This window comes from Rhinolophus hipposideros, assembly GCF_964194185.1.
Source record: "Rhinolophus hipposideros genome assembly, chromosome: 1".
Lineage (NCBI taxonomy): Eukaryota > Metazoa > Chordata > Mammalia > Chiroptera > Rhinolophidae > Rhinolophus > Rhinolophus hipposideros.
This window is the reverse complement of record NC_138047.1, coordinates 50562313-50588627: the sequence shown is the minus strand read 5'-3', so window position 1 is coordinate 50588627 and position 26315 is coordinate 50562313. Positions and strand designations below refer to the sequence as shown.

The following is a 26315-nucleotide window of genomic DNA, read 5'->3' as shown; positions in this document are numbered from 1 at the left end:
CTAGGACTAAAAACTTCATCAGAGCATTATATTTCCAATGCTATGCTTACCTCAAGCTCTTTTCTTTTACCTTGTTCTTTTTGTCATTTAATTTCTCTTCTCTATCCTTCCTTCACATACCCTTTCATTCTTGTGCTGTTGTAGATAACTTAGATATAATTATTTACCAGCCAAACCAGTAATTTAACAGAAGCAGGTACTAAGTTAGGCCACTCCTGATTTTGCAGTTAAGAAGGCCCAGTGCACTTTGGAGCTTGTTCAGATTTTCCCTGCAATGAAATAGCAGTGCTGTGGTTGAGACACTCTCCTGACTCCAAAGTTTAGTCACTTTATTGCATATCCCAGAAATCCTTGCCAGAGAAAGTGCTGTACAATATTGAGTACACTGATGAACAGTGTTGATATTTAACATATAAACAGCACATGTGAAATAAATTGTGCAAGACCTTATTAGTTTTTAACAATATTTCTTCTTTCACTGATTCATAATACACTGTACCATAATATGATGTTGCTGAATCTAGAGTAATATTAATTTATTTAATTAAATATTAATTTGTTTTTTAATTTGATTGATGCTACTAAAACAAAGATGTTTTAACATATTTCCCTTTGTATAAAATCTAGTCTCAAAAATGGACAAGCTGGATGTCTTCAGAAGGGAGTTAGTGGATATCCAGGGAGTCCCTCTCTTCTGGAGCATTGTTGAGGAGTGGTCCCAGGTGGAGTCATTTGAAGCCCGACCAGATGACCTTTTGATCTCCACCTACCCCAAATCTGGTAAGATCTTTTCATTCATTTGTACAGCTGACCCTTGAACAACATGGGTTTGAATTGCACAGGTTTACTTATTCACAGATTTTTTTTCAATAAATATAGTGTCAATCATCTGTATCCCCAGCTTTTTCATCCATAGATTCAACCAACCAAAAATAGAAAACAGTATTTTTAATCCCCAGATGGGAATCAGTGGATGTGAAAGGCTGACTTTACGCATTGTTTTACATCATTTTATATAAGGAATGTGAGCATCTGTAGATTTTGGTATCCACAGGATCCTGGAATAAATTTCCTATGAATAACGAGGGTTATCTGTAGTTAAGTTTTTGGGAAGCCAAATGTTAGTGTTGGCACCCCTAACTCCCATATTGTTCAAGGGCCAACTGTACTTGCTGATTAGTTATTGATCCATATGTGTAAGCCCACTGATCTGCAGATCACTAGTCAAGGGAATGCTGTAGCTGTAGATGAAATACTTTTGTGTCAAATTAGACAAACTCATTGCCTATTCTGAAAGGTCTGCAATTAAATTAAGGCTATGTCTGAAGGAAAATTAAAGCTGTTTGTCTCATTTTCCTTTTTAATTTCAAATACAAATTATTAAAACTGATATATAAATGATTTTGTTGCATTAGAATATAAATATATGTATATATACCCGCTATACATTTTAATGTTTAAATAATTTGTTCATTCTAATATATAAAAATATTTTGTCAAATATTCATGTTTTATTATTTTAAACATATTTATAAATATGTTTAGAAATTATTTGTTATAAATTTAAACAACTGCTGACTTAAGCATATGGTCTCAGAGAAGAAAACTTAAGATGACTCAATAGGAATCAATAGCTTTTATATCTCCAGATCTTTCTTTGATAGAATCTTCCAATTTACCCAGTGATAAATGTACAGAGAAATAGCAGAGAAATGAGGTTCTCTCACCTTTTGTCCAATTAATTTACTTGAGCTCATACTAAATCAATTGTTCTAATTACTAAACTCTCTAAAGTCAACTTTCTTTTATATTCTTAAAGGAATATATTTATTCCTTTAAGAAATATTAAGTATTAAGTATTAAATATTAAATATTAAATAAGTATTAAATATTAAATATTAAATATTAAGAAATATTTATATTTCTTAAAGGAAATGAGGAAAAGGCATTTTTAATAAGTATACAAACCACTGATCTTCTTTTCTAGATTATAAATATTAAAATTACTTCAAAGGAATATGTAACAAGTCCTGGGAGGAGAGCCCAGAATTTAAGGCATTCTAATGTGCCAACATTACAAACATTGCATGAGAACAAAGAGCTTCCACCAGAAAGTAAACAAACGTACCGTACAGAACTTTGTAGATATAAAAAACAAGCTTGTTTTGGCAAAAGCTTGTTTTTTCTTTCTTTCCTACTGCTTACATTGCTCTTTGAGCAGTTTATTGTACCCAAATTATATAGGACCAAACCTACCTTTCATTTCCTTGTTGAGGTACAAGTTTAGAAAAGGAAGGGCAATCATTGAGAATGTACATGCTCTTTTGTTTTTGCTATTTTAAAAAAATATGTTTACAAGCAGGAAACCATTACAATAATCTTTGGAAGGTATCATTATACAAATAGTTCATCTACTAAGACGCTCTTTGAAGCTGATTTTTTTCTGATGTAGTCAAAGTTAGATAGCTAGATGGCTACACATAAATTAATCATATGCTCTTCAGTCATATTTTAAATTTTGTTTCCTCTAGAAGCTGTTGTGAACCTATCTTAAAGTTATTAATATACCAGTGCCCTATTCATTTTGTTTTACAAGATCCAAGTTAACTACCACCTTACATGTGCTAAACCATGTCTTTAAAAAAAAAAAATAATGGAAAATAAACATTTCTCAAAGCATAGCTAAGTTGGCACTTCTTCCAATCAGGTTTCATTGGCTACAATTTGAAACACACACTGATAGAAAATAAAATGTGTTATGTCGTACTTTGGAATTTAGTTTGTTGTTTGTTTGTTGATTGGTTGGTTTGTTTTTCTATGAAACATTGCTTAAGCCTAAACCAGACCAGGCAACAAACTATTCAAGTGTAGTATCAATTTGACCCACATTTTTTCTTAGCACTGTAATTGTGTCAGAATATGAGGGACAGAGCCTTTACTTATGATTTAAGGACAAGAAGGAGTGAGAGTTGTCCATAAGAAAGGACTAAATAAAATGAAGCCTAAAGTATGCTAATATCTGGAGCCAATCCAAAATACATCCGTGTGCAGATCATCCTTCAGAAATTTTGCTGTTTGCACAGATTAATTTATTTTCTTAGTTTCCACCCATGATTATTCAATTTAGTGACTATCATTACCCGCTTGGTAAAGAAGAAGGAGATGGGAACAGTTAAGAAGTTATTTTTCTCCTATGTCTTATAATCTCTTTTTCAGCAGTGCCTTGATAACCACATCATCGAATTCCATAGACAATTAAGTAGACCATATGCTCACGTACTTTAGATCCATTTCTCAAAGACTGGTGAGACACAATCTCAAAAAGATCAGAGTAAGGCGGCCCGGTGGCTCAGGAGCTTAGAGCTCCGTGCTCCTAACTCCGAAGGCTGCTGGTTCGATTCCCACATGGGCCAGTGGGCTCTCAACCACAAGGTTGCAACCAATTCCATTCCTCGACTCCTGCAAAGGATGGTGGGCTGTGCTCCCTGCAACTAGAAAAATGGCAACTGGACCTGGAGCTGAGCTGCGCCCTCCACAACTAAGACTGAAAGGACAACAACTTGAAGCTGAACGGCACCCTCCACAACTAAGATTGAAACGACAACAACTTGACTTGGAAAAAAAAAAAAAAGGCCTGGAAGTACACACACTGTTCTCCAATAAAGTCCTGTTCCCCTTCCCCAATAAAATCTTAAAAAAAAAAAAAAAAAAAGATCAGAGTAACTTGATCTACTCTGTTCAATCAGGATGTATTGTTTTTTGTTTGTTAGTGACACAGTAGTTACCACAGATACAATCACAAAGTTGTCTTTGTTTCCCTTCATTCGTCTACCAAATGTTGATCATTTTTGACTGAGTACTCTTCAGTCCCAAAGTCCAATAGTCTTTTTGATATTAATAGGAAATATACAAATTTGTGGTCAGACTCATTAAAATTGGCTACTGCTTCTATCTATCCCACACGGGAAGATGAGCTATCATTACTTACACAATGTCTCTTTTATGCCCCATATTTTACTTCCTTTTCAAGTTTTACTTTTGTGATTATTTTAATCAGATTTTACACACATACACACATAATACATATGTATCCTGTTTCCCCGAAAATAAGACCTAGTCGGACCATCAGCTCTAATGTGTCTTTTGGAGCAAAAATTAAGATAAACCTGCCTTATATTATGTTGTATATTATACCCAGTCTTATGTTATAGTAAAATAAGGCTGGGTCTAATATGGTCCAGCTAGGTCTTATTTTCAGGGAAACATGATATGAGGTTATGCAATTAAGTTTGCGAACTCAGAAAAAGCGCCACATGCCTCATTGCTGAATATCACAAGGGTTACCTTTGAAGTACTCCCCTTGGGAAGCTATGCATCGAAGCCAATGCCTAGTCCACCCTTCAAAGCAATTTTGGAACTCTTTTCCTGGAATGGCCATTAGAGCTGTTGTCATAGTACCCTTGATGTTCTGAATTTCATCAAAATGTCTTCCTTTCAATATTTACTTTATCTTCAGATAAAGAAAGAAGTCATTAGGGGTCAGATCAGGTTAGTAGGGCGGGTGTTCCAATACAGTTATTTGTTTACTGGCTAAAAACTCTCTCACAGACAATGCTGTGTGAGCTGGTGCATTGTCATGATGCAAGTGCCATGAATTGTTGGCAAAAATGTAAGTCGTCTAACTTTTTCATGCAGCTTTTCAGCACTTCCGAATGGTTAACTATTTGTCCAGTTGGTACAAATTCATAATGAGTAATCCCTCTCATATCAAAAAAGGTTAGCAACATCGCTGCAACAAGTTTGCAAACTTAATTGTCAGGCCTTCGTGTAAGTTCAAGATAGATAAGGCTATCTCTTAAGAAAAGGGAGAAGAGAGAAAGGGAATGTAAATGGAGAGCACATATTTGGTTTTGATGTTACAGAACTTCCTGTGACCCTCTCACACTCGTTTTGACAGAGAGTTTAGAGTCCCTTTCATTATTTTTTTTTTTTCAGGAACAACCTGGGTCAGTGAAATAGTGGATTTGATCTATAACAATGGAGATACAGAAAAATGTAAACGGGATGCAATATACAACCGCGTACCATTCATGGAACTTATAATTCCTGGATTCTCAAATGGTATTTTCTTTTAATGTTTCTTTTCACTATAGGAGTAAATAGATCCTCCTGTCTTTTCGTGGTATCTGAAAGAATCATGATGGAAAATGATACAGATAGAGCCTGGACAGTGGTATCATAAATGTCTATAATAGAAGAGTAAAAATTTGGTTATTCCAATAACCATATTATACTTCTCTTCCACCAAAAGATATTATCTGCATAAGAGGACATCTTGATGAGTATATTTTTTAATAGAACAGGTGGAAGTCTTTAATGTTTAAATATTGTATGAGGATTATATATTGAAAATTCAGCATTTGATCCAATATAGAATCCTATCTCCTGCTAGTTAGCTGATGTTCACAGACACAAGGAAAAGAATTATGAAAATATATGGTCTTACATTATTAAAAATTTTTAACTTAGCCATGGACTTCACAGCTTAATTTGCTCTCAGAATTTAATACAAGAAAGCTGGAAAGGGATTAAGAAATACAAACAGCTAAAAAATATTCATGGGGATGTAAAGGGGATGTAAAGGGTAATCACTTTGCAAGGTATATAAATGTCTGATCACTGTGCTGTACACCTGACACTAATATCATATTGTATGTCAGCTGTAATTGAAAAACAAATATATTAAAAGGCAAAAAAAAAAAAAAGCTGGGAAGGGATTTTGAAATCTTCTATTCATAGTTCAATTTCCCCACATTGTAAATGAGACCGAGGAAAATAAATGAAGGAAAAATTTGGACATCTTGACACTTGACCTACTATTTCTGCCTCATTAAGGCATTATATCTGAGGATTTTTATAGACACTTATAAAGATAACAAACCCCACTATTCATAGGCAATAAAACAGCATAACAAACCAGAATTTATCACTTTTTTAATCTCATTGTAGATTTTAGAAGTATATGAGGCCATATAACGATATAGCCATTTCAAGCATGTAGAGAAGTTAATGTTTTAAAAGTCTTAGATTATAATGTAATTGACCTTTGTGATTCTACATTTATAATGCAGTTAACTTTTGTGCTTGTAGGTGTTGAGGATTTGAAAAGGATGCAGTCTCCTCGATTAGTGAAAACACACTTACCTGTTCAACTTCTCCCATCTTCATTTTGGGAGAATAACTGCAAGGTAGCAAATTTTAAAGAAAAAAAAATCCTTATTTGTGTTGTAATTTCTTTTACTAATTATGCAAAAATTAAAGTGAGGGATTGCAACCCTTGAATAAATCATTGCAAAAGTAATAATATGGTTCCTATATCCTAAGGATCAAAATAGTACCAATGCACGTCAGTGCTTTAGATAAGTGATTACACTCAGTGCCCTGGCCCTGAGATTCTCTCAGGTTTTTCTGTTCTCTATATGCCTGTCTTTCTGTCTAAATTGCTTTACTCACTGTCTACTTATAAACAATAGATATTTAAATAAACCCAGAGCTGCTTCTTCATGAATTCAGTGTAATTGCAATTTATAAATATATAATTATATAATTTATGGATTATAAACTATATATAATTATATATCTAATGGAGTAATCATTCTAATTTAAGCATAACATTTAGGGAGAAAAGTGCATAAATCCTAATCTACGGCTGATGAATTTTCATAAAGTGAGCATACCAATGAAATCAGGACCCAGATCAAAAAATTAAACATTACCAGCCCCACGAAAGCTTTGTTCTTGCTCATTTCCAGGCAAGAATCCTCACATCCACAGATAACCACTATCCTGAATGTTTTCAACATGAATTAGTTTGCCTATTTCTGTAATGATAAAGTATATAACCTTGAATATTTAGCTTATTTAAATTTAACATAATGTTTGTGATATCAATCCTTATCATGTTTGTTATTTTTTTCTGTTTTGTTTAATGTAGCCTGCTGGATCACAAAATATGGTATTCTGAGCAAAAATAGCTCATTAGAGATACAAATTCTCAGGTCCCATTCTGACCTACTGAATCAGAAACTGTGGGGTTAGGGGTCCAGCCAACTGAGTTTTAATAAGACCTCCAGATGAATTTGATTCATGCTAACATTTGAGAACCACTGATGAGGCATTTCGTTATGTTAATTACTTATCCATGGTACTATTGGTGGATAGTTGGGTGGATAGTTGCTACTTGTCAGTAATTAAAATAGTGCAGCAATGAATGTTCCTATACAAGTCTTTCATTGCACAGTATGCACACATTTTTCTTGTTTAGATACCTTGGAATGGAATTGCTGGATCTTAGGATATGTATTTGTTCACTTTTAGTAGATATTTTCAAATCATATGCACCAATTTACTCTTTAACCAGTGTGTATAGAGCTAAAGTTACTCCACTTCCTTATTAACACAAGCTTTAGCTAAAAATATTTATTTTTAGCCATACTACTAGATGTCTGGTGGCATTTCATCGTGGTTTTACTTTGTATTTCCCTAATGACTAATTAGGCAGAGAACCTTTTCATAACTTACGTATCTTCTTTTCTGAAGTATCTGTTCAAGTCTTTTGCCCTTGTTCCTATAGGGGCTTCTTTTCTTTTATTATTAAGGTAGAAATTCTCCATATACTCTGGATACAAGTCCTCTGATTGTATAATTAAATTTCTTTATATCTTAATCCACACTGCTTTTTTCTTTCTTTATCAATTTCTTAACAATATCTTTTAAAGTTCTTAATTTTGAGGTTGATCAATATATCATTTTTTCTTTATTTTTAAAGCTGTTTGTATTTGTTTTAAAAAATGCTACCTCCCAAAGTTATGAATATATTCTCCCTTCTGCTTATTTCTATAAGCTTTATTATTTCAATTATCACATTTATATTTTAATATCTGCTTTATATCTATAACATAAGTAAACATTATTTTTAAATATTTCTAATATAATAGTAATTCACATTTTCTTCCCCACCTCACTTTCACTTTCTCACTTTCTCTTCTCATATACGCATTCACATGTACACAATCACACATTATTTTCTGAATGCTTGTTGCTAGTATATGAACATAAATATTTTATGCTAGCATGTTGCTAAATTCACTTAATAGAGTTAGCAGCTGTTTTGTAGATTCCATTCATTTTTCTATATAGATGCTCATGCTGTCAGTAAATAAAAAATAATCTTACTTCCTTTTTCCCAATCTGAAGGCCTTTTACTTATTTTTCTTGACTTATTGAACTAGATATAACCTCTAATATAATTCTAAATAGGAGTGGTGAGAGCAGAAGCCCTTATCTTGCTATTGATCTTAGGTAAAATACATTAGTATATCGCTACTAAGTATATGATTATGTTACTTATAGGCTTTTGTATGTGCCATTTATCCAGCTGAGGAAATTCCATTCTATTCCTAATTTGTTGAATTTTTACCAGGAATGCATTTTTGATTTTGTCTATTTTTTTTTCTGTATCTATTAGGACCTATTATATTGAGTTCCATTATTTTAGTCTGTTAATATGATTAACTACATTGGCAGTATTTCATCTTTACTTATGACTAATATTCTATTGTATATATGTACCATGTTGATTGATTTTCAAATATTCAAACGAACTTGCATAACTTGTATTTAGTCATGATATATTATCTTTTATATATGTTGGTTTCAATTTGCTAATTTAAAAAAAAATTCCATCTTTTATCATGAGATTTTGGTCTATAGTTTTTTTCTGTTTGTTTTTTGTGTTTTTTTTTTTTGTTTTTTTTGGTAACATTAGAAGTCCTTTGTAATGTTACAAGTCCTTCATCATTAATGGTATTAGGGTAATGTTGGCCTCTTGAGTTGAGAGGTATTTATTCTTTTTTAATTTTCTGGAAGTGGTTGGTTGGAATTAATATTATTTCATTCTTAAATATTTTATACAATTTATCAGTGAAGCCATCTAGGCCTGGAATTTTCTTTTTATCTGGAAAGATTTTTAAGTACAAATTCAATGTACTTAATAGATGTACCATTATTCAGGTCATGTATTTTTCCTTGCATGATCCTTGGTAGTTTATACATATATGCATGTCTTTCAAAAAATTGGTCCATTTCATTTAAATTGTCAAATTTTTGTAATAAAGATGCTCACGGTATTTCATTAATATTTTAAAAAATATATCTGTAGAATCTATATTGGTGTCACCTTTCTCATTCTTCATATGTTTCTATCAGTTATTAAGAAAAGGATATTGAAATATGACTGTAATTTATTTCTCCTTGGAATTCTATCTCAACTTCGTATAAACAAAATCATTCAATAAGCATATAATCAGTAAACATATATGGAAGAGCTACCATGTATGTATCAGATATTGTGATTTTCATTATAAATGCAAACATAAATAAGATATTCTCTGCCATCGAAGAGCATGTTATTTTATTTGATTTCTATAAATAATATTAAAATTTGCTTGCCAGTCACTTTTCTATGATGTGTTAATTAATGGTTAAATAGTCAATGATCTCTGCCATATATAGCCTATGGTCTTGTAGAACACTTCAAGTAGCAGGAAAAAAATATGTATATATATATATGAAAATCAATTACATATTAGTAAGATAAGTGCTAATATATGAAGTAAAAAAAGAATACTCATGTAGTGGGAAAAATATATGTATGAAATATATATACACTCATAGACACACACACACATAACCACATACACACACACACACATACACATATCTTGTTTCCCTGAAAATAAGACCTAACCAGAAAATAAGTCCTAGCATGATATTTCAGAATGACATCCCCTGAACATAAGCCCTAATGCGTGTTTTGGAGCATACCTTAATATAAGACCAAGTCTTATTTTCAGGGAAACACAGTGTTTATAGATAGATAGATAGATAGATAGATAGATAGATAGATAGATAGATAGATAGATGATAGATAAATAGATGTATATATATATATATATATATATATAGAGAGAGAGAGAGAGAGAGAGAGAAAGATACATATATATCTATATACAGATATATATATAAACATATATATGTATACATATATATATCTTAATAGAATACATATAGATATATGTACATGTATCTCATATATATATATATATTTGAAAAATAATTACAAACATAATTACAAACCTAAGTGCTAATACAGGATGTAAAAAAGATTCTATGGGACAATGACATCTCAAAAATTAAATCAGCATCATAAAGAAAGAGTAGGAGTTTTTCAGATGCACAAGGATATTTTACAGAAAGAGAACTACATGTACCTAGGCTAACATGTGAAACAGCAAGACTTGTATCAAATTTTACAAGTGGTTCAGTGTAGTTAAAAAATGAATTTGGCAAGGTAGGCAATCACCAGTCCTAGATCTGAGAAAGATGTTTATAGTATTCCTTTTACCACAGCACCTTTAATAGAATGACCAAAATAGCTGCTTTCTTTTGAATAATTGATTGTTTATACTTTCAACCTTGTTATTCAAAAAGTCTTTGTACATGTGTTTATGTGTGACTTCTCTTTTTATTCAAAGTCTAATTAAAAACAAAAGTGATAAGAAAGTATACATAAAGTTCATAATCTTAATTCCAGAAATAAAAATCCATAGAAGCCCCCAGAAACACATGGCCTTGCTATTAACAGAACTCGGAGATATCTTCTAGATTGCCTTATGTCCACACTGAGGCAAGTGGAAACAGACCTCACTAAGGAATTTAGAGGTGATGATGATAGAAAAAGAAAACAGCAGTTTCATTACCACAGTGTCTTGGTTTTGAAATAAGAAATAACTGGTAATGTTTATAAGATTTATTTAGTATTTTCTCAAGAAATAACATCAGCAGCAGAGTCTGAACTCTGAACTCTATAATCAATCTTTTGAAAAACTCCTTTCCAGTCATTCCCTTCCTCCCCCCAGAAAGTGAGAACTACTACCAGTGACTTGGTAATATAAAAGTTATCATTTCCTTTTTCCATCAGTTAGAAAAGAAGAAGGAAAGATACCCAGGAGAGGGATTGCTGGGTCATATGGTAATTCTATTCTTAATTTTTTGAGGAACTTCCACACTGCCTTCCATAGCATCTGCACCAATCTGCATTCCCACCAACAGTGTATGAGGGTTCCTTTTTCTCCACAGCCTCTCCAACACTTGTTACTATTTGTCTTGTTGATGATAGCCATTCTGACTGGGGTGAGGTGATATCTCATTGCGGTTTTTATTTGCATTTCTCTGATGATGAGTGTTGTTGAGCATTTTTTCATGTGTCTATTGGCCATCTGTATGTCCTCTTTGGAGAAATGTATATTCAGGTCCTCTGCCCAATTTTTAATTGAATTATTAAAGGTATATGTGCTCCAATGTTCATTGCAGCTTTATTTATGGTGGCCAAGACATGGAAACAACCAAAGTGTCCTTTGATAGAGGATTGGATAAAGAAGATGTGGTGTATATACACAGTGGAATACTATTCTGCCATAAGAAGAGATAAAATAGTGCCATTTGTGACAACATGCATGGATCTTGAGATTATTATGCTAAGTGAAATAAGTCAGACAGAAAAGGTCAAGAACCATATGATTTCACTGATATGTGAGATATAAAACTGAAAACAACAAAGGGAAAAGACAAACAAATAAAGAAACAAAAGTTCATAGACATAGACAATAGTTTAGTGGTTACCAAAGAGTAAGAGGGGAGGGGGTGGTAGATGAGGGTAAACAGGATCAAATTATGATGATGGAAGGAGAACTGACTCTAGGTGGTGAACACACAATGTGATATATCAATGATGTATTACAGAATTTTACACCTGAAACCTATGTAAATTTACTAACCATTTTCACCCCAACAAATTTTAACTTAAGAAGAAGGAAGAGGAGGAGGAGGAGGAGGAAGAGGAAGCTCTGTTTCTATTAAATAAAAGGAGATTTCTTCTTGAATGCATTTTCCCTTAGAAGTATGTTTACTGCATGGGTAGCTGGAGTCCCCACATTATTAGGTGTGCTTCAGTGGAGAAGTAGGCTTAATGGATTTCAGTGGACTTCATTGAAAACCTAATTACTAATGAGGTATAACAATGTCATGTCTATTGGGAAATATGTTCAAAATCTCTGCCTTTAAGCAGACTTGAGGGCTTCAACATAAAATAAACTTCAATCTCATACCAATCATTATAAACGTAATGATTATTGTGTAGCCATGATCATGGACAGAATGTCTAATCTGTATTGACTAAATTTACCCAAATAATAACTTATTTTTAATAAAAAGTAGGACATTTTTTTCAGTTATAAAAATTGCTGTTTCTTTTTATTTGTTTTAATAAGTGATGATACATAAAATATTCTAAATTTGAGAACAATATTAATTTTTGTTATTTAATATTTACTGTAATTTTTATGATACTTGGTTTCCCATGTTTCAACAGATGTTCTTTTCAAAGGCTAAAGAGAACATGGTGATATTAGAGATGAGTAGTCTTTGTATTGTGAATATCCTGTGTGACGATGTAGATATGAACATCCAGGTCAGGAAATAAGAAAGACAAAATAAGCATTCTGTCAAGGTAGGCAAAGGTTTATAAACTATTGAAGAATAAAAACAAAATTATGATTTTCCATCTCTCCACAGATTGTCTATGTGGCACGGAATGCTAAAGATGTGGCTGTGTCTTACTATCATTTCTACAAAATGGCAAAAATTCACCCAGAGCCTGGTACCTGGGAAGAGTTCCTGAATAAATTCATGACTGGAAAGGGTGAGACCAACTCTTATTTTAATCATGGCATTCCGTAATGAAAAGTTTTTTTTGCAAGGAGATAGCTCAGATATAAATTCTGTATTCATTATAAACCTAATATGTGTCCAGCACTTTACTAATGCAGAAGACAATAGAAGCAGAATACATAGTCATTGCTTCCCTTTAAGGACATCTGGGGGATATGTGGCACACAGATTTTAGTCTCTGGTTCATTAGTACTTGGTGACTGCTGCTAGGTGCTTTCTTCTCTTGCTGTCCATGTCATTGTATTGTTTTGATTTTATACATATTTCTTGGAATCTCTTTTCTCTACCATTCCTTCACTTTTAGTCTGTAAACTAAAAAATTCTTGAATGAAGTTTATATCCTCAGGCTCTGTTTTTGTATCTGCGTACGTTTCAGGAAAACATACTAGTACCCATGGTAGTAACTCTACTTATAATTTTCATATAAATATTCTCCTATAAAAAGTATCTTTTCAAGGCAAATACATCTCAATGGTATCTTGCAAATTTTTACTCCTGCCATTGTTTGGACTATTCTCTGTCCATACCATAGAATGTCTACTCATTCTTATTATTATCAATGCCTCTTTTTAGAACCAGATGCACTCTACTTCCTCCACGGTCCTTTCTTAACCTCTTCATCCCTATTGTTTTCTCTTTCTCTTTCCCTCTCCTATGACTTCCATACTACTTATTGTCTGCATTACTATTTGCCATGTTGCTCTTGTAGTTTTAGTTTTAATTAGAAGTTCTACTCATTTGCTAGGGCTGCCACGACAAAGTAACACAGACTGTGTGGCTTAAACAGAAATTTTTTCTCTCACAAGTTTGGAAGGTAGAAGTCCAAGATGAAGGTATCTTCATGATTAATTTATTTTGAGACCTTTTTCCTTGGCTTGTAAATGGCCATATTCTCTCTGTGTCTTCACATGGTATTCTCTCTGTGCCTGTCTGTGTTGTAATTACCTCTTCTTCTAAGGAGACCAGTCATATTCGATTAGGATCTTGAGGATAAGGAAACTTTTCCCTTTCCTTCTTATTTCTTCTGGTTGGTAGAATTATTAAAATTACATAAGGCACATTAACAAGAGAAAATCAAGTTTTAATACAAGGGGGATTCACATAGGCATGAAAATTCCAAAGACAGTAAGGTAAAATGAGGTACATATGTCATTCTGGACCAAGGAGGGAGAAGCAGGGAAGTATGGCAAATGTACCAAAGGATGAAAAGAGTTAGTGTTTAGTAAACAAATGTTTTCTGTGTCATCTTGAAACCATGGGCTACAGGGAGGTCTTTGATCAAATGGGCATTGCTAGGTTCCTTCCTGTTTACCAGTTCAGATTAAGCTGTAGTTATCTATTATAATATTTATCTTCCTGGAGTAGGTCTGCTATCTTAAATTATTTTGGGCAGTGAAGGGGAAGACCCACGTTTCTTCCTAAACCTTCTGAGCCTTGATTGTTTTTAGCTTGAAATAATCTGCATGCCAGAGTGGCACATAATGGGGAGACTCATTCTGAACACTTACACACCCATGTTAATGATCTAATTTTAACCTAATTACCTCTTTAAAGGTCTATTTCTAAATTCAATTATATTCTGAAGTACTGGGGTGAGGACTTCAACATAATAATTTTGAGGGGATACAATTTATCTTATAATGGAAGTATTTCCTTCTTTCTAAGTAGATTGTAAATTCAGTGAGAGTAGGGGTTATTCGATATATTTCCCTAATACTATCATCTCTCTTTTTTGAACTAATAAGTAAACAGTATGTATGTATTGATAATGGTGACTTGGAATAACAGTTAATAATTTTTTTACTTCATGTACATAGTTTTAATTTCGCAAACATTTTATCTTCCATTGTAGTAGCCTTTGGTTCTTGGTATGACCATGTGAAAGGCTGGTGGGAGAAGAGGAAAAATTATCGTATCCTTTACCTATTCTATGAAGACATGAAACAGGTAAAAAGCAATTACAATTTCTTTATTTTTTAAGGAAACCTAAGATTTACCTTCTTCATATCACACTTATCTTTCCTATTGATCTGTAAATATGACTAATCTACTACGCTGTTAACTGTGCCTTGAAAATTTATCTTTCACTCAATCCACTTCTTTCTATCACTACTGCCTCCTACTGTAGTACAGGCAACAATGTTGACTTATTTGGATTACCTCATTTTGGTTCTATTATTCATTCAGAGAGAATGATCTTGAAACCTAAGTCAGAATATGTCCACTGCCTTCTACAAATCTCTCAGTGGCTTCTGTCCCTATGTGAAATAGAAGATCATCAAGATAATTTATGAAGTTCTGTATTATTTAGTTCTTGTCTCTCCAACCTCTTCTGGTGCCACTTTTCCTTTTCTCTGTAAGTGAGCCTACCTGAAACAATTTCCCCCCCCTATTTTCAGATTAACCTCTTCTCATCCTCCATGTCTTTACTTAACTGTTAAGGGTTCTTTCATGTCAATAAGTCAAATAATCTACCTTGTTATTATCTATTACAATTTCTTTTTCTGCTGATGTTCTTTTCATAGTATGTACCACCACTTCTCATTATTTTAAGTATGTGTTTCTTTAATTATTTTTTCTTTCTTTCTTTCTTTTTTTATCTCCTCTACTATAATACAATCTCCTTGAATGTACAGACTAAAATTATCTTGTCCATGGTTGTTTCCCCAAGTAGCAAACATGGTGGGGAAACAATGTAATTTACTTATTTAATCTATAAAACATCCAGTTTTTATTTACTGATCTTCCATCTGATTATTAGCATGGAAAATAACTCACTCTCAATTTGATCAAAAAATTATTCTAATCAAATTATTTAAAATGCCCATTTAAGAAATGTGGAACATTTCTTAAACTGAATGTATATCAGATAGCACATCTACACCTCCTCTTTTCTCTTTAAAATGGTGTCTCGGTGTGTGGGACAAATGGTAAATTATGTAAGACACCACAAAAATGAGAATGTGTTGGGATTCCTGGAAACAATGTCCAGTGATCTCTCCCCCCAACAATGTATCTGGTTTATCTGCCTGAATTTGCTCAGAATCCAGTACCTTGACTCAGCCTCATCTTGGTTCCTTAGGTTTCTCCAAATTCCTTTAGATGACTATGACTACCATTGATTGATCTCTTATTTGGGAAATCTAGTCTACAGTCTCTAGGGAAACCACTATGCCCAGCTAAGGTGACTTCCTCTGGTAGATTTCTTAGTCAAATTTTCTGTCTCTTCTGCATCTTGTTTAAGCCATTTTGTACCTGGCACTCTAAATTATGGTGATTTATTATGCTAGTTATGAATCTAGAAGCAACAAGTAGTAACTGAGGTGGGTCTTGAGGAGCACAGACAGTCTTGAATGGAAACTTCCCATATTAGGTCACAATAAGGTCTTCCAGCAAAGAAAGTTTAGTTTCTTCAAATATGAGAGGGCAATTTCCATCTGCTGGCAGAAAAGCCTCAACATTATGCAAGGGTTCCAGAGTCTCTGTGGCATCAGGTCCACACCAGATATTCCCAGTACAAGTCTGAACAGTCTACTCTTTCCTCATTACTTCCATTTAACTTTCACATGATGGACTTGGCACCACTGGGAATTCAACTTTCATTGTAATTTACCCACTTGAGTAATTAAGGTATCTGTCTAATTTCCAATAAATTCAGTTCTGTAGCTACAAGAAGTAGATTATTTTAGAGCCACCAAAGAAACTCTCTGGTTCTGTTTCCGTGAATTAGGATGGCTAGCTCAGGAAAGCTAAACCTCAGATTGCCTTTCTGCCTGATCTCACCAGGTCACTAAGATTATGGCTCTCTGCCTCAGTTTGGTTTGGACCACTAAGAAAACTTTCCTGATGTGTAGCAGAGCACAAACTATTTGGCTTGAGTGCCATCCTTTCATCTTGTCTAACATGCTGTCCTATGTACAGTCAGAAGCACAGGAAAAGGAAATCATAATAAATACATCAAATGGATTTCTCCTCTTCATTATTGCCTTTTTATCCTTCCCACCTTTCCTTAGACTGGAAAATGGACAGGATTATATTTTACTTCCTCCTGATATATTCATACTATGAAAAAAATCTATGTGGATATGAGAGGTAGAAAGGTAGAATATCTTCTTTCCACTATAAGAGAACTCTCTGAGACAGGTAATCTATTCTTTTTTTATTGAGATATAATTGACATATAACGTTAGTTTCAGGTATACAACATAATGTATTTTTTTAAATTAAAGTTTATTGGGGTGACTATTGTTAGTGAAATTACATAGATTTAAGGGATATAATTCTGTAATACATCACCTACATATCACATTGTGTACTCACCACCCAGAGTCAGTTCTCTTTCTATCACCATATATTTGATCCCCTTTACCCTCATCTCCCACCCCGTCCCCCATACCCACTGACAACATAATGACTTAATATATATGTATATTGTGAAATGATCACAATAAGTCTAGCTGATGTCTATCATCACACGTAATTACAAAATATTTTTCTTATGATGCCGACTTTTAAGATCTACTCTCTTAGCAACTTCCAAATATCCAATATAATATTATTAGTTAACAATTGTTCCTGATCTTAGAGGAAACACTTTCAGCTTTTCACCATTGAGTATGTTAGCTGTGGATCTGTCATAATTGTCTTTATTGTGTTAAGCGGTGTTCCCTCTATACCCATTATGTTGAGAGTTTTTATCATAAATGGACGTTGAATTTTGCCAAATTATTTTTCTGCATCTATTGAATTGATCATACGAGTCGTATCCTTCATTTTGTTAATGTGGTGTATCATTTTGATTTACTTCCTCTCTTGCTTTCCCTCTGGTACAGATAATGAACCATCCTTACATCCCTGTAATAAATCCCACTTGATCATGGTGTATGATCCTTTTAAAATGCTGTTCAATTTTGTTTGCTAGTATTTTGCATTGATATTCATCAAAGATATTAGCGTGTAATTTTCTTTTCTTGTACTGTCCTTGTCTGACTTTCATATCAGGGTAATGCTGACCTTGTAAAATGAGTTTAGTAACATTCCCTCCTCTTCTACTTTTTTTGAATATTTTGGAAAGGATTTGTATTAATTCTTTCTAAAATGTTTGGTAGGTAATCTATTCTTGATGTTAGCTATGGGGAAAAAAACAGACCAAGGGATTTTGAAAATTATAGCTCATGATAATAGTATCTTGCTTTATCACCATCTGTTATTAATTCTATTTTTGAGTATGAAATGTTGAATATTAAACCAATCATTTTATTTGCAGATTTTGAAACAAATTTTAATCTTCCTTCTAGTAGATGGTTACTTGGTATAACCAAGAGTAGGATGTATACTTGGGAAACGGAACTGAAAATTGCATATGAAAATATAAAATAATTTCCTTCATCAAATTGATATATGTAGAACTTTATTAAATGTATTGCTTACTTCGTGACCAAATCTACCTAAAATAATTGCTTTTCTTTATAATTTCTTTAGGATCCAAAGCGCGAAATTCAGAAGTTGTTAAAATTTCTAGATAAAGACCTGCCAGAAGAAACAGTGAATAAGATCATCTATCATAGCTCTTTTGATGTCATGAAGCAGAATCCTAGTGCAAATTACACTACTGTACCAGAATATGATATGGATCATTCTGTGTCTCCCTTCATGAGAAAAGGTGAGAACATCATATACTAGGTTCTATACAGTTTGCTAGTCATATTATATAGAGTGCAGGTGGGTTGATAAAAGTAATATTATAGCAAATAGAAATAAACTGAGTGTGCTGGGAGAAAACAAAATGAGAAAAATAAAAAACCCTGGGGAAATAATTTGTGGCAAGGAATTCTATCATTTTTGTAAGCCTAACATGTAAAACAAATCTTCTAATGAGACGTGTATATTGAAGAACCTACGCATCGATAAGCATGAGTCTTGGCTCCCATTTCTATCTCATAAAAATGCCCTTTATTTGTTTGGCTTATCTACATATTCTTCATATTTCTTAGAAATTTTGCTGTGGTAGATAGCTAGCTTGCATGATGTTAGATGTACTAAACTAACAACTCCTTAAGGTTGTTGCTATGATTATGGTAAATTCATTGCATCCTCAGCATGGAACTCAATGTATAACTAGCATCTTGCACAAAACAGTTCTTTAATAGGTAATTAAAAACTGTTGAATTGCCATGTGTGTGCCTGCGTGTACACATGAGAGAGGGAAAGAGAAGAGGGAGAGAGAGATAAATTACATCTGTTTTTCTGTATTAGTCAGCTTTGCTATAAAACAAACAACTCCAAGAATCTCAGTGGCTTAAAACCACAAGATTTATTTTTCTTTTAATGCTGATGGATGTTGGTCACCCATGGCTGTTGCATTTTTGCTCAACTCTTTTTGACTCTGATCAGTTTTGATTGTCTTTCATGGGTTCAACCTCTTGTGTCTTCTCTTTCTGAAACTCAGGCTGAAAGAACTGTCCATTTGTGGGATGTGCCTAACATCATGGTATAGAGGGAAAGCAAGAGAGGAAGTGTAATCTTGAAATACCTTTTAAAGTTTCTGTTCAGATGTGGTATATATTTCACATATTAAAATTCCATTGGATCAATATCAAAAAAGCATATCAAAAATCTAAGCCCAAAGTTAATGAGGCAAGGAGGAATCACATACAACAAATGCCAATTGGCAGAGATCTAAAATCTACTTACAGTGGAGGAAAGAGTGACTGATACAATCTGAGACAGTTTTGGAGAAACAGGTGTTTTGGTAACAGCCTATAAAGGGGCTATTAAGGGTAATTTTAATTATAATGTGTTTTTGTGAATTCTAGAGATTTTTTTTTTTTAAAGAAAGTTAGGAAGTATGCCATTAATAAGACTTTCTGGGAATATCTGGATCCCTTCCAGTTATAATTTGGCCTCCCAGGGGTCATTTGGCAACATCAGGAGACATTTTGATGATCATGACAGGGGTATGCTACTGCCATCAAATATGTAGAAGCCAAGGATGCTGATAAACATTCTACAATGCACAGGGCAACCCCACATTGCCCCCCGGCCCCCATCAAATAATTGTGTGGCTTCAAATGTCAACAGTGGAGATATAAATTAAATAAAAAGCTAAAGTTGAGAAATCCTGGCCAGATCGACAAAGTTATTTTGGCATGTTTTCATCCCTTTTTTCTCTAAAACTGGGCTTCCAAGTGTGTCTTCTGAATTACTCTGTAAAATATTCTGTGAAAATGACATTATTTTTGTTATCACATATTCGTTGCAAATGCTCTGTCCTATATCCCTCCTTTGAGGTTTTAAATGTGGTTAGTAGTTTGAAGATTGAACAATCCTATAATTAACACGTGTTTAACTACATTTAACACATTTCCAAATCTTACCTGATTATAGAACATTTTAAATAAATTTTAACTTGGTGTTGGAAAACATAATTTTAAAAGTACAGAAAAATTCTCTGTATTCTTTGTTAACAAAGCTCTTAAAACCAGAGTGAATATTTTGAGATGTTGGATTTTATCCCAGTGACATTTCTTGAAACTACTTAAAGGACTATTTCATTATATAAGATACTGGAAAAATGAATAGGAATTTTGGGAAAACCAAGAAGGTCTAGGAGTCTGGGAGTGGTATTAGGGGGTAGGTAATAGAGTTATGGAGTAGATATGACATTCTAAAGTTAAAGGCTTAAAAACACAAGTGTGATAATTTAAAATAAAACTAATCCTAGAAATAAATTTTACTGTTTTACCTTTTAACCATTTTACTTTTATTTTCAGGTATTTCAGGAGACTGGAAGAATCATTTCACTGTAGCCCAGTATGAGAGATTTGAAGAAGATTATGAAAAGAAAATGAGAGGGTCTACACTGCAGTTTCGTTCAGAGATCTAAGAAATACCTGTTCTTTGTCCAACTTCATAGCTGGTACTTAAATTAAAAGAAAGAAATCTCTTAAAACATTTAGTGAAAGAAAACCATTTATGCAAGTTTTCTTTATTTACTGTTAGTGATCTGTAATAGAATATTCAAAGAATTTCAAAGTCTACATATGAAAAATCAATACTGCCTATGATTTTTAACTATCATCCACAATGTTATTATTCTTAAAGACTAAGTAATAAAGTTAAGTTTAAAATCTATAACTTTACCTGCTTTATTTTTTGAATTCAAGTTCTGGGTCTTTGGACTTGCAAAAAAGATATTTAGGGGAATCTTCAAGATGGATAGATTAGAACCAAAATATCCCCTTAAAAGGCTTTAATTTCTCTGTTATATACTTAGAATGAAAACTATGTGTGGTGGTGGATGTTAACTAGACTTCTTATGGTGACCATTTCACAATATATACATATATCTAATAATTATGGTGTACACCTGAATTTAATATAATGTTATCTGTCAATTATACCTCAGTTAGAAAAACAACAATTGAGAGTGCCACTGTCAACTTCTCTGTCTTCCTAAAATTCTTGTTTCCTGAGAATATTTGACTGTCACACATGACTCATGGTCATCTGACATAAGGAGAAAGTAAAGATGCCAATGTAAATCTATAAATTTTATTAGATTAAAACTCAATTTTTTTTTTAAATTTTGTCCTTATATATAACTATACATACATACATACATACATACATACATACATACACACACCAGGGGCACCAAACGTGACTTGTATTTATCTTTTGTTATCAGTATATATCGAGTATTACAATTTTAATAGTTTTGTTTTCCCTTCCTTAAAATGTGTACACATTTTTTTTTGGCACATACAAATCATGTTTGACTTCTGCAATTTCAAGAGGCATTCAAAGTGGTTACCATCAGCATCGGCACTCTTCTATTTACAGAGAACTACTGCTTGAGCAATGTTGACCAGTGTCCATTTGTATAGATTTTTTTGGCACCCCCGGTATATATGAAAGAATCACTACTTATATATACTATATATGAAATACACATACACACACACACACACACACACACACACACACACAATACCAAACAAATGTATACACATTTTAAGAAAGAAAAATCTGTATTAAAATTGTAAAGGGGATCAAATATATGGTGATGGAAAGAGAACTGACTCTGGGTGGTGAACACACACTGTGATATATAGATGATGTATTACAGAGTTGTACACCTAAAATCTATGTAACTTTGCTAACAATTGTCACCCCAATAAACTTTAATTTAAAAAAAATTATAATACTCAATATACGAGTGTACCAAAGTCAGGCCTCGAATGCGGATGTCTCATTGGACGTCGGCAATTACAAAAGGTGCTCAAAGTGGTTACCATCAGCGTAATTTTAATAGTTTTTTTTCTTTCTTAAAATGTGTATACCTTTATTTTTGTCACGCTCTGTATTTATAAACTACATTTTCTTGAATCATATTTTTTTGCCTTGGGTGCTCCATGGAGTGCATGTATAATACTTTGGAGACCAATCCTATAAATCACAAATGATAACCCTCTACTTGTTTTCTGCCTTAGAAGACAAGTTGTTAACTAGTTTTTTCCATACTTCTTTCCTATTAATATGTTATTTTCAGAGGCTTCACATAATATTACCTTTCACTGACTAAGAATTTCCCATAACTCTATTCTTAGTCTCTCATGCTCTTAGAACTCAGGTTTCTGAAAGATGTTTTTTTGACTCCAGCATTTAGATCACTATCTAGACAAAGACTACAATTAACTCATTGACTTACTCTGAAGTTGTTTGATATCTTAAGACATCATGACTTGGACATAGTCAATTTTATCAAGGTCATGATGTCAGAATGCCTCATTTCCCCTTAATGGTTCGTTTAGATACATTTCAAAAAGAATGAGCCAACAGTAACAATTCTGTAGCACCTAAAGCAAGGACGTTTAGGATGATTCAGTCATTTTCATTTTTTATGTTGCATATTGAAACTATTGTGAAATTCTGCTGCTGTAGCTGGTTATATTTGCTCCAAATATTCTCAGCAATGACCAACATTTTGTTTTAATATTTAATCATATTTGGATCACTTTCGTCAATATTTTCATGTATAGTGAATCCCCTTTCAGTCAGACCTCTTTTCTTCTTTACCTGGCTTCTGGCCTGCATCAGAATACTCGGCTATAGCATTTCTACCTCTGTCATTAACCATTCTTACTTGTACAAACGCTTTTATCCAAGATTTACTACTACTGAACAATAAAAAGAAACAAGCTACAGATACATGAAACAACTTAAAGAATCTCCAGAGATTTATGCATAGGAAAAAAGCAGGCTAATCTCTAAAGGTCAAAGACTATATAATGTCATTTATATTGTAAAATAAAAGTGACATAAACAGAACCATTTCAAGATGGAGTTGGAGCCGCCATCACAGAGGAACTGCCTTTCATGTCTTATTCCTTGGACACACAAATTTATAAAAAAACTCACTCAACTCAACTCCAAAAAAACAAACAACCCAATTAAAAAAATGGGCAGAGGACATGAAGAGACATTTTTCTAAAAAGGACATACAGATGGCATACAGACATATGAAGAAATGCTCAACCTCACTAACCATCAATGCAAATAAAAACCACAATGAGATACCACCTCACCCCAGTCAAAATGGCTATCATCAATAAATCAACAAACAAGTGCTGGCTCGGATGTGGAGAAAAGGGAATGCTTGTGCACTGTTGGTGGAATTGCAAATTGGTGCAGCCACTATGGAAAACAGTATGGAGGTATCTCAATAATCTGAAAATGGAACTACCTTATGATCCAGCAATTCCACTCCTAGGTATCTATCCGGAGAAATCCAAAACTCGAATTCAAAAATCTGTATGCACTCCTATGTTTATTGCAGACCTATACACAATAGCCAAGACATGGAAACAACCGAAATGTCCATCGGTAGATGACTGGATTAAGAAGCTGTGGTACATTTATACAATGGAGTATTACACAGCCATAAAGAAGAAAGAAATCTTACCATTTGCAACAACATGATGGACCTAGAGACATTATGTTAAGTGAAATAAGTCAGACAGAGAAAGACAACTACCAGATGATCTCACTTATATGTGGAATCTAAAGAAAAGAATAAGTGAATGAACTAATCAAAAACAGTTTTGGAGACATAGAGGAAAAACTGAGGGTTGCTAGATGGGAGGCAGGGTGGGGATAAGGGGGAAGGTGAGCGGATTAGAAAACAGTCAGTAACCACAAGATGGCCACAGGAGTTTGAAAATGAATTTGGGGAATGTAATCAATAATGTTGTAAAGATTTTGTAGGGTATCTGATGGACATTTGTCCCATTTGGGAGACCACCTCAGGGATGATGTAGATGCCTGATCACTGCACTGTACACCTGAAGCTGAACAATAATGAATGTCAACTATAATTTTATATATGTGTGTGTGTATGTGTGTGTGTGTGTATGTATATATATCCTTACAAGAAACGGAGTACAGCCTTAGGAATAGAGACAGTGGAAATGTAATGGCTCTGTGCGATGTCAGTGGGATAGCGGATGGGGGGAGAGGGGATACAAATGATAAACATCTAAGTATTACTTTGTCTTGTGCACCTGAAACTAATACAAAAAATAAATAAATAAATGAAGGAAAAAAACATTATTTGGAGAAAGTAGATAAATATTAGGGAATCTCTTAAAATTAATAAGAAAATCCAGAAAATGAATATGACACCTTATAAATGCAGAAGTATCAAAAGCTTTCCTAATATAATGGTAATATCAGAGATATAATGTAAAGGAATATTGTTCTTAATGACATTAAACCTAAAATACATAAAAAATAGCATATTTAACAACTTGGGAATACCTAACTATCAATAAACTCAGATGTAGATGTAGGCAGGATAGTTTCATATCCCTAAATTCCTTCTGATTTTTTTTTTTAAACATGTCTTACCACCACAGGTTGACCAAAAGAGAACCTAGCACCAAAAGAGAACCTAGCAGGATGGTGAGCACGCCTATGTTAGAGATATTGTCCCACTTGAGACCTCATAGGCAGAACTATATTTTAATTGCCAACCTTATGTGGAGCTTTCTAAGAAACTATGCATATGAATCAAGGACCTAAAACAGAACTTCAAAGGAAATCAAACATTAGCTTTTTGTAATTACATGATGAAAAAAAGATTCAGAATGAATATTTCAGTTTTAAAATTAAATTAACTACAATTAGTATTTCAAACATTCTTTTATAACTTTAAATGAATATTAAAATAAAAATACTTTCATAAATATTAAAGCCTATAACATAAAATTAGTAGCAATTAATAGCTTCTTTTTTAGTTTTACTATATAAATAATCAATGAACCAGTTTTTTTCTCTCAGTCTTGCAAAACCGGATAATCAATGCAATTGATTTCAGATTTAGCATTTTTAAAAATAATCACTCAAATATCTATAAAGTTATTTTAATAGTTTTGAAAAATTATAGGATTATGGAAGAAAAAATGTAAATTCGTGCACTTTTTGCTATTAGGGAGTTCCAAGACATTTCAAAGTATTTTTCTTTTTAACCCAGGTAAGAATTATAATGTAAAAATAAAATAGATTCCTTAAAAAAAAAGAATTATAATGTGCAGAAATATGAGAGATTTTTGTTATACAGGTAAATAATTGTGCTTCAGACTGTAATTGCTTTTGAATGTATGTCATTTTCCCTCTAAAAAGAAAACAGAAAGAAGAGAATTCTGTGAAAGTAATAATACATCCCAGGTGCTTTCAAACGATTCTGTTTCATACAGGAACTTCTAAGCAAGTACACTATTGTGTGGTGGGGGGTATCTTCTCACTCCTGTTCTTCTTCATCTGGCAGACCCAGTGAAGCTATCTAGAGAAGATCTCAGAGAAAGAACACTCATGAATGCAAAGGCGTACATCTCCTCTGATGGCAGCTGAGTCTGGGCAGAATTCTGCTCATTGCCAAATTAGCTAGTTTCTGTGCATTGAAAAGAGAAAGACTCATCATAAAAATAAAAAATACAAAAAAGAATTGTTGAGGGCGGCCTGATGGCTCAGTTGGTTAGAGCATGAGCTCTCAACAATGAGGTTGCCAGGTCAATTCCCACATGGGATTGTGGGCTACAGCGACTGGACTTGGAGCTGAGCTGTGCCCTCCACAACGAGATTGAAGGACAACGACTTGGAGCTGATGGCCCCTGGAAAATTATAGGATTACTGTTCCAGCATTCCAATATGGCCCCTGGAAAATTATAGGAATACTGTTCCAATATTCCCCAATAAAAAAATAAATAAAAATTTTTGAAATCTCATTTTTCTGCTGTACTAAAGTGGAACAATAGCTCTCAAAGTAAACCAAACTTCTTTGAATAGTTTGTGCAATATCTGTGTGGCTCTTCTCACATTCTAAAGACAAACCTCGGAATGGATATGCCCACCTCTTGAAAGATTAATAATCTTGTGATACCAACATACAAGTGTAAAAAAACAAA

The 26315-nt window shown here is 33.3% G+C and overlaps 1 protein-coding gene across 2 annotated transcripts in view; it reads left to right on the top strand.

The window, feature by feature from the left end:
• The window catches only part of LOC308501818 (sulfotransferase 1 family member D1-like), a 40519-nt gene extending 19320 nt beyond the window's left edge, over positions 1–21199 (top strand). For both annotated transcript variants that reach the window (XM_081058909.1, XM_081058910.1), the window contains exons 2-8: positions 628–780; positions 4996–5121; positions 6151–6248; positions 12694–12820; positions 14702–14796; positions 18331–18511; positions 20622–21199. In XM_081058909.1, coding sequence (XP_080915035.1) covers positions 636–780; positions 4996–5121; positions 6151–6248; positions 12694–12820; positions 14702–14796; positions 18331–18511; positions 20622–20734 — 885 coding nt within the window. In that variant the 5' untranslated portion in view covers positions 628–635 and the 3' untranslated portion in view covers positions 20735–21199. The remainder of the gene's footprint in view (positions 1–627; positions 781–4995; positions 5122–6150; positions 6249–12693; positions 12821–14701; positions 14797–18330; positions 18512–20621) is intronic.
• The last annotated feature ends 5116 nt before the right edge of the window (positions 21200–26315 follow it).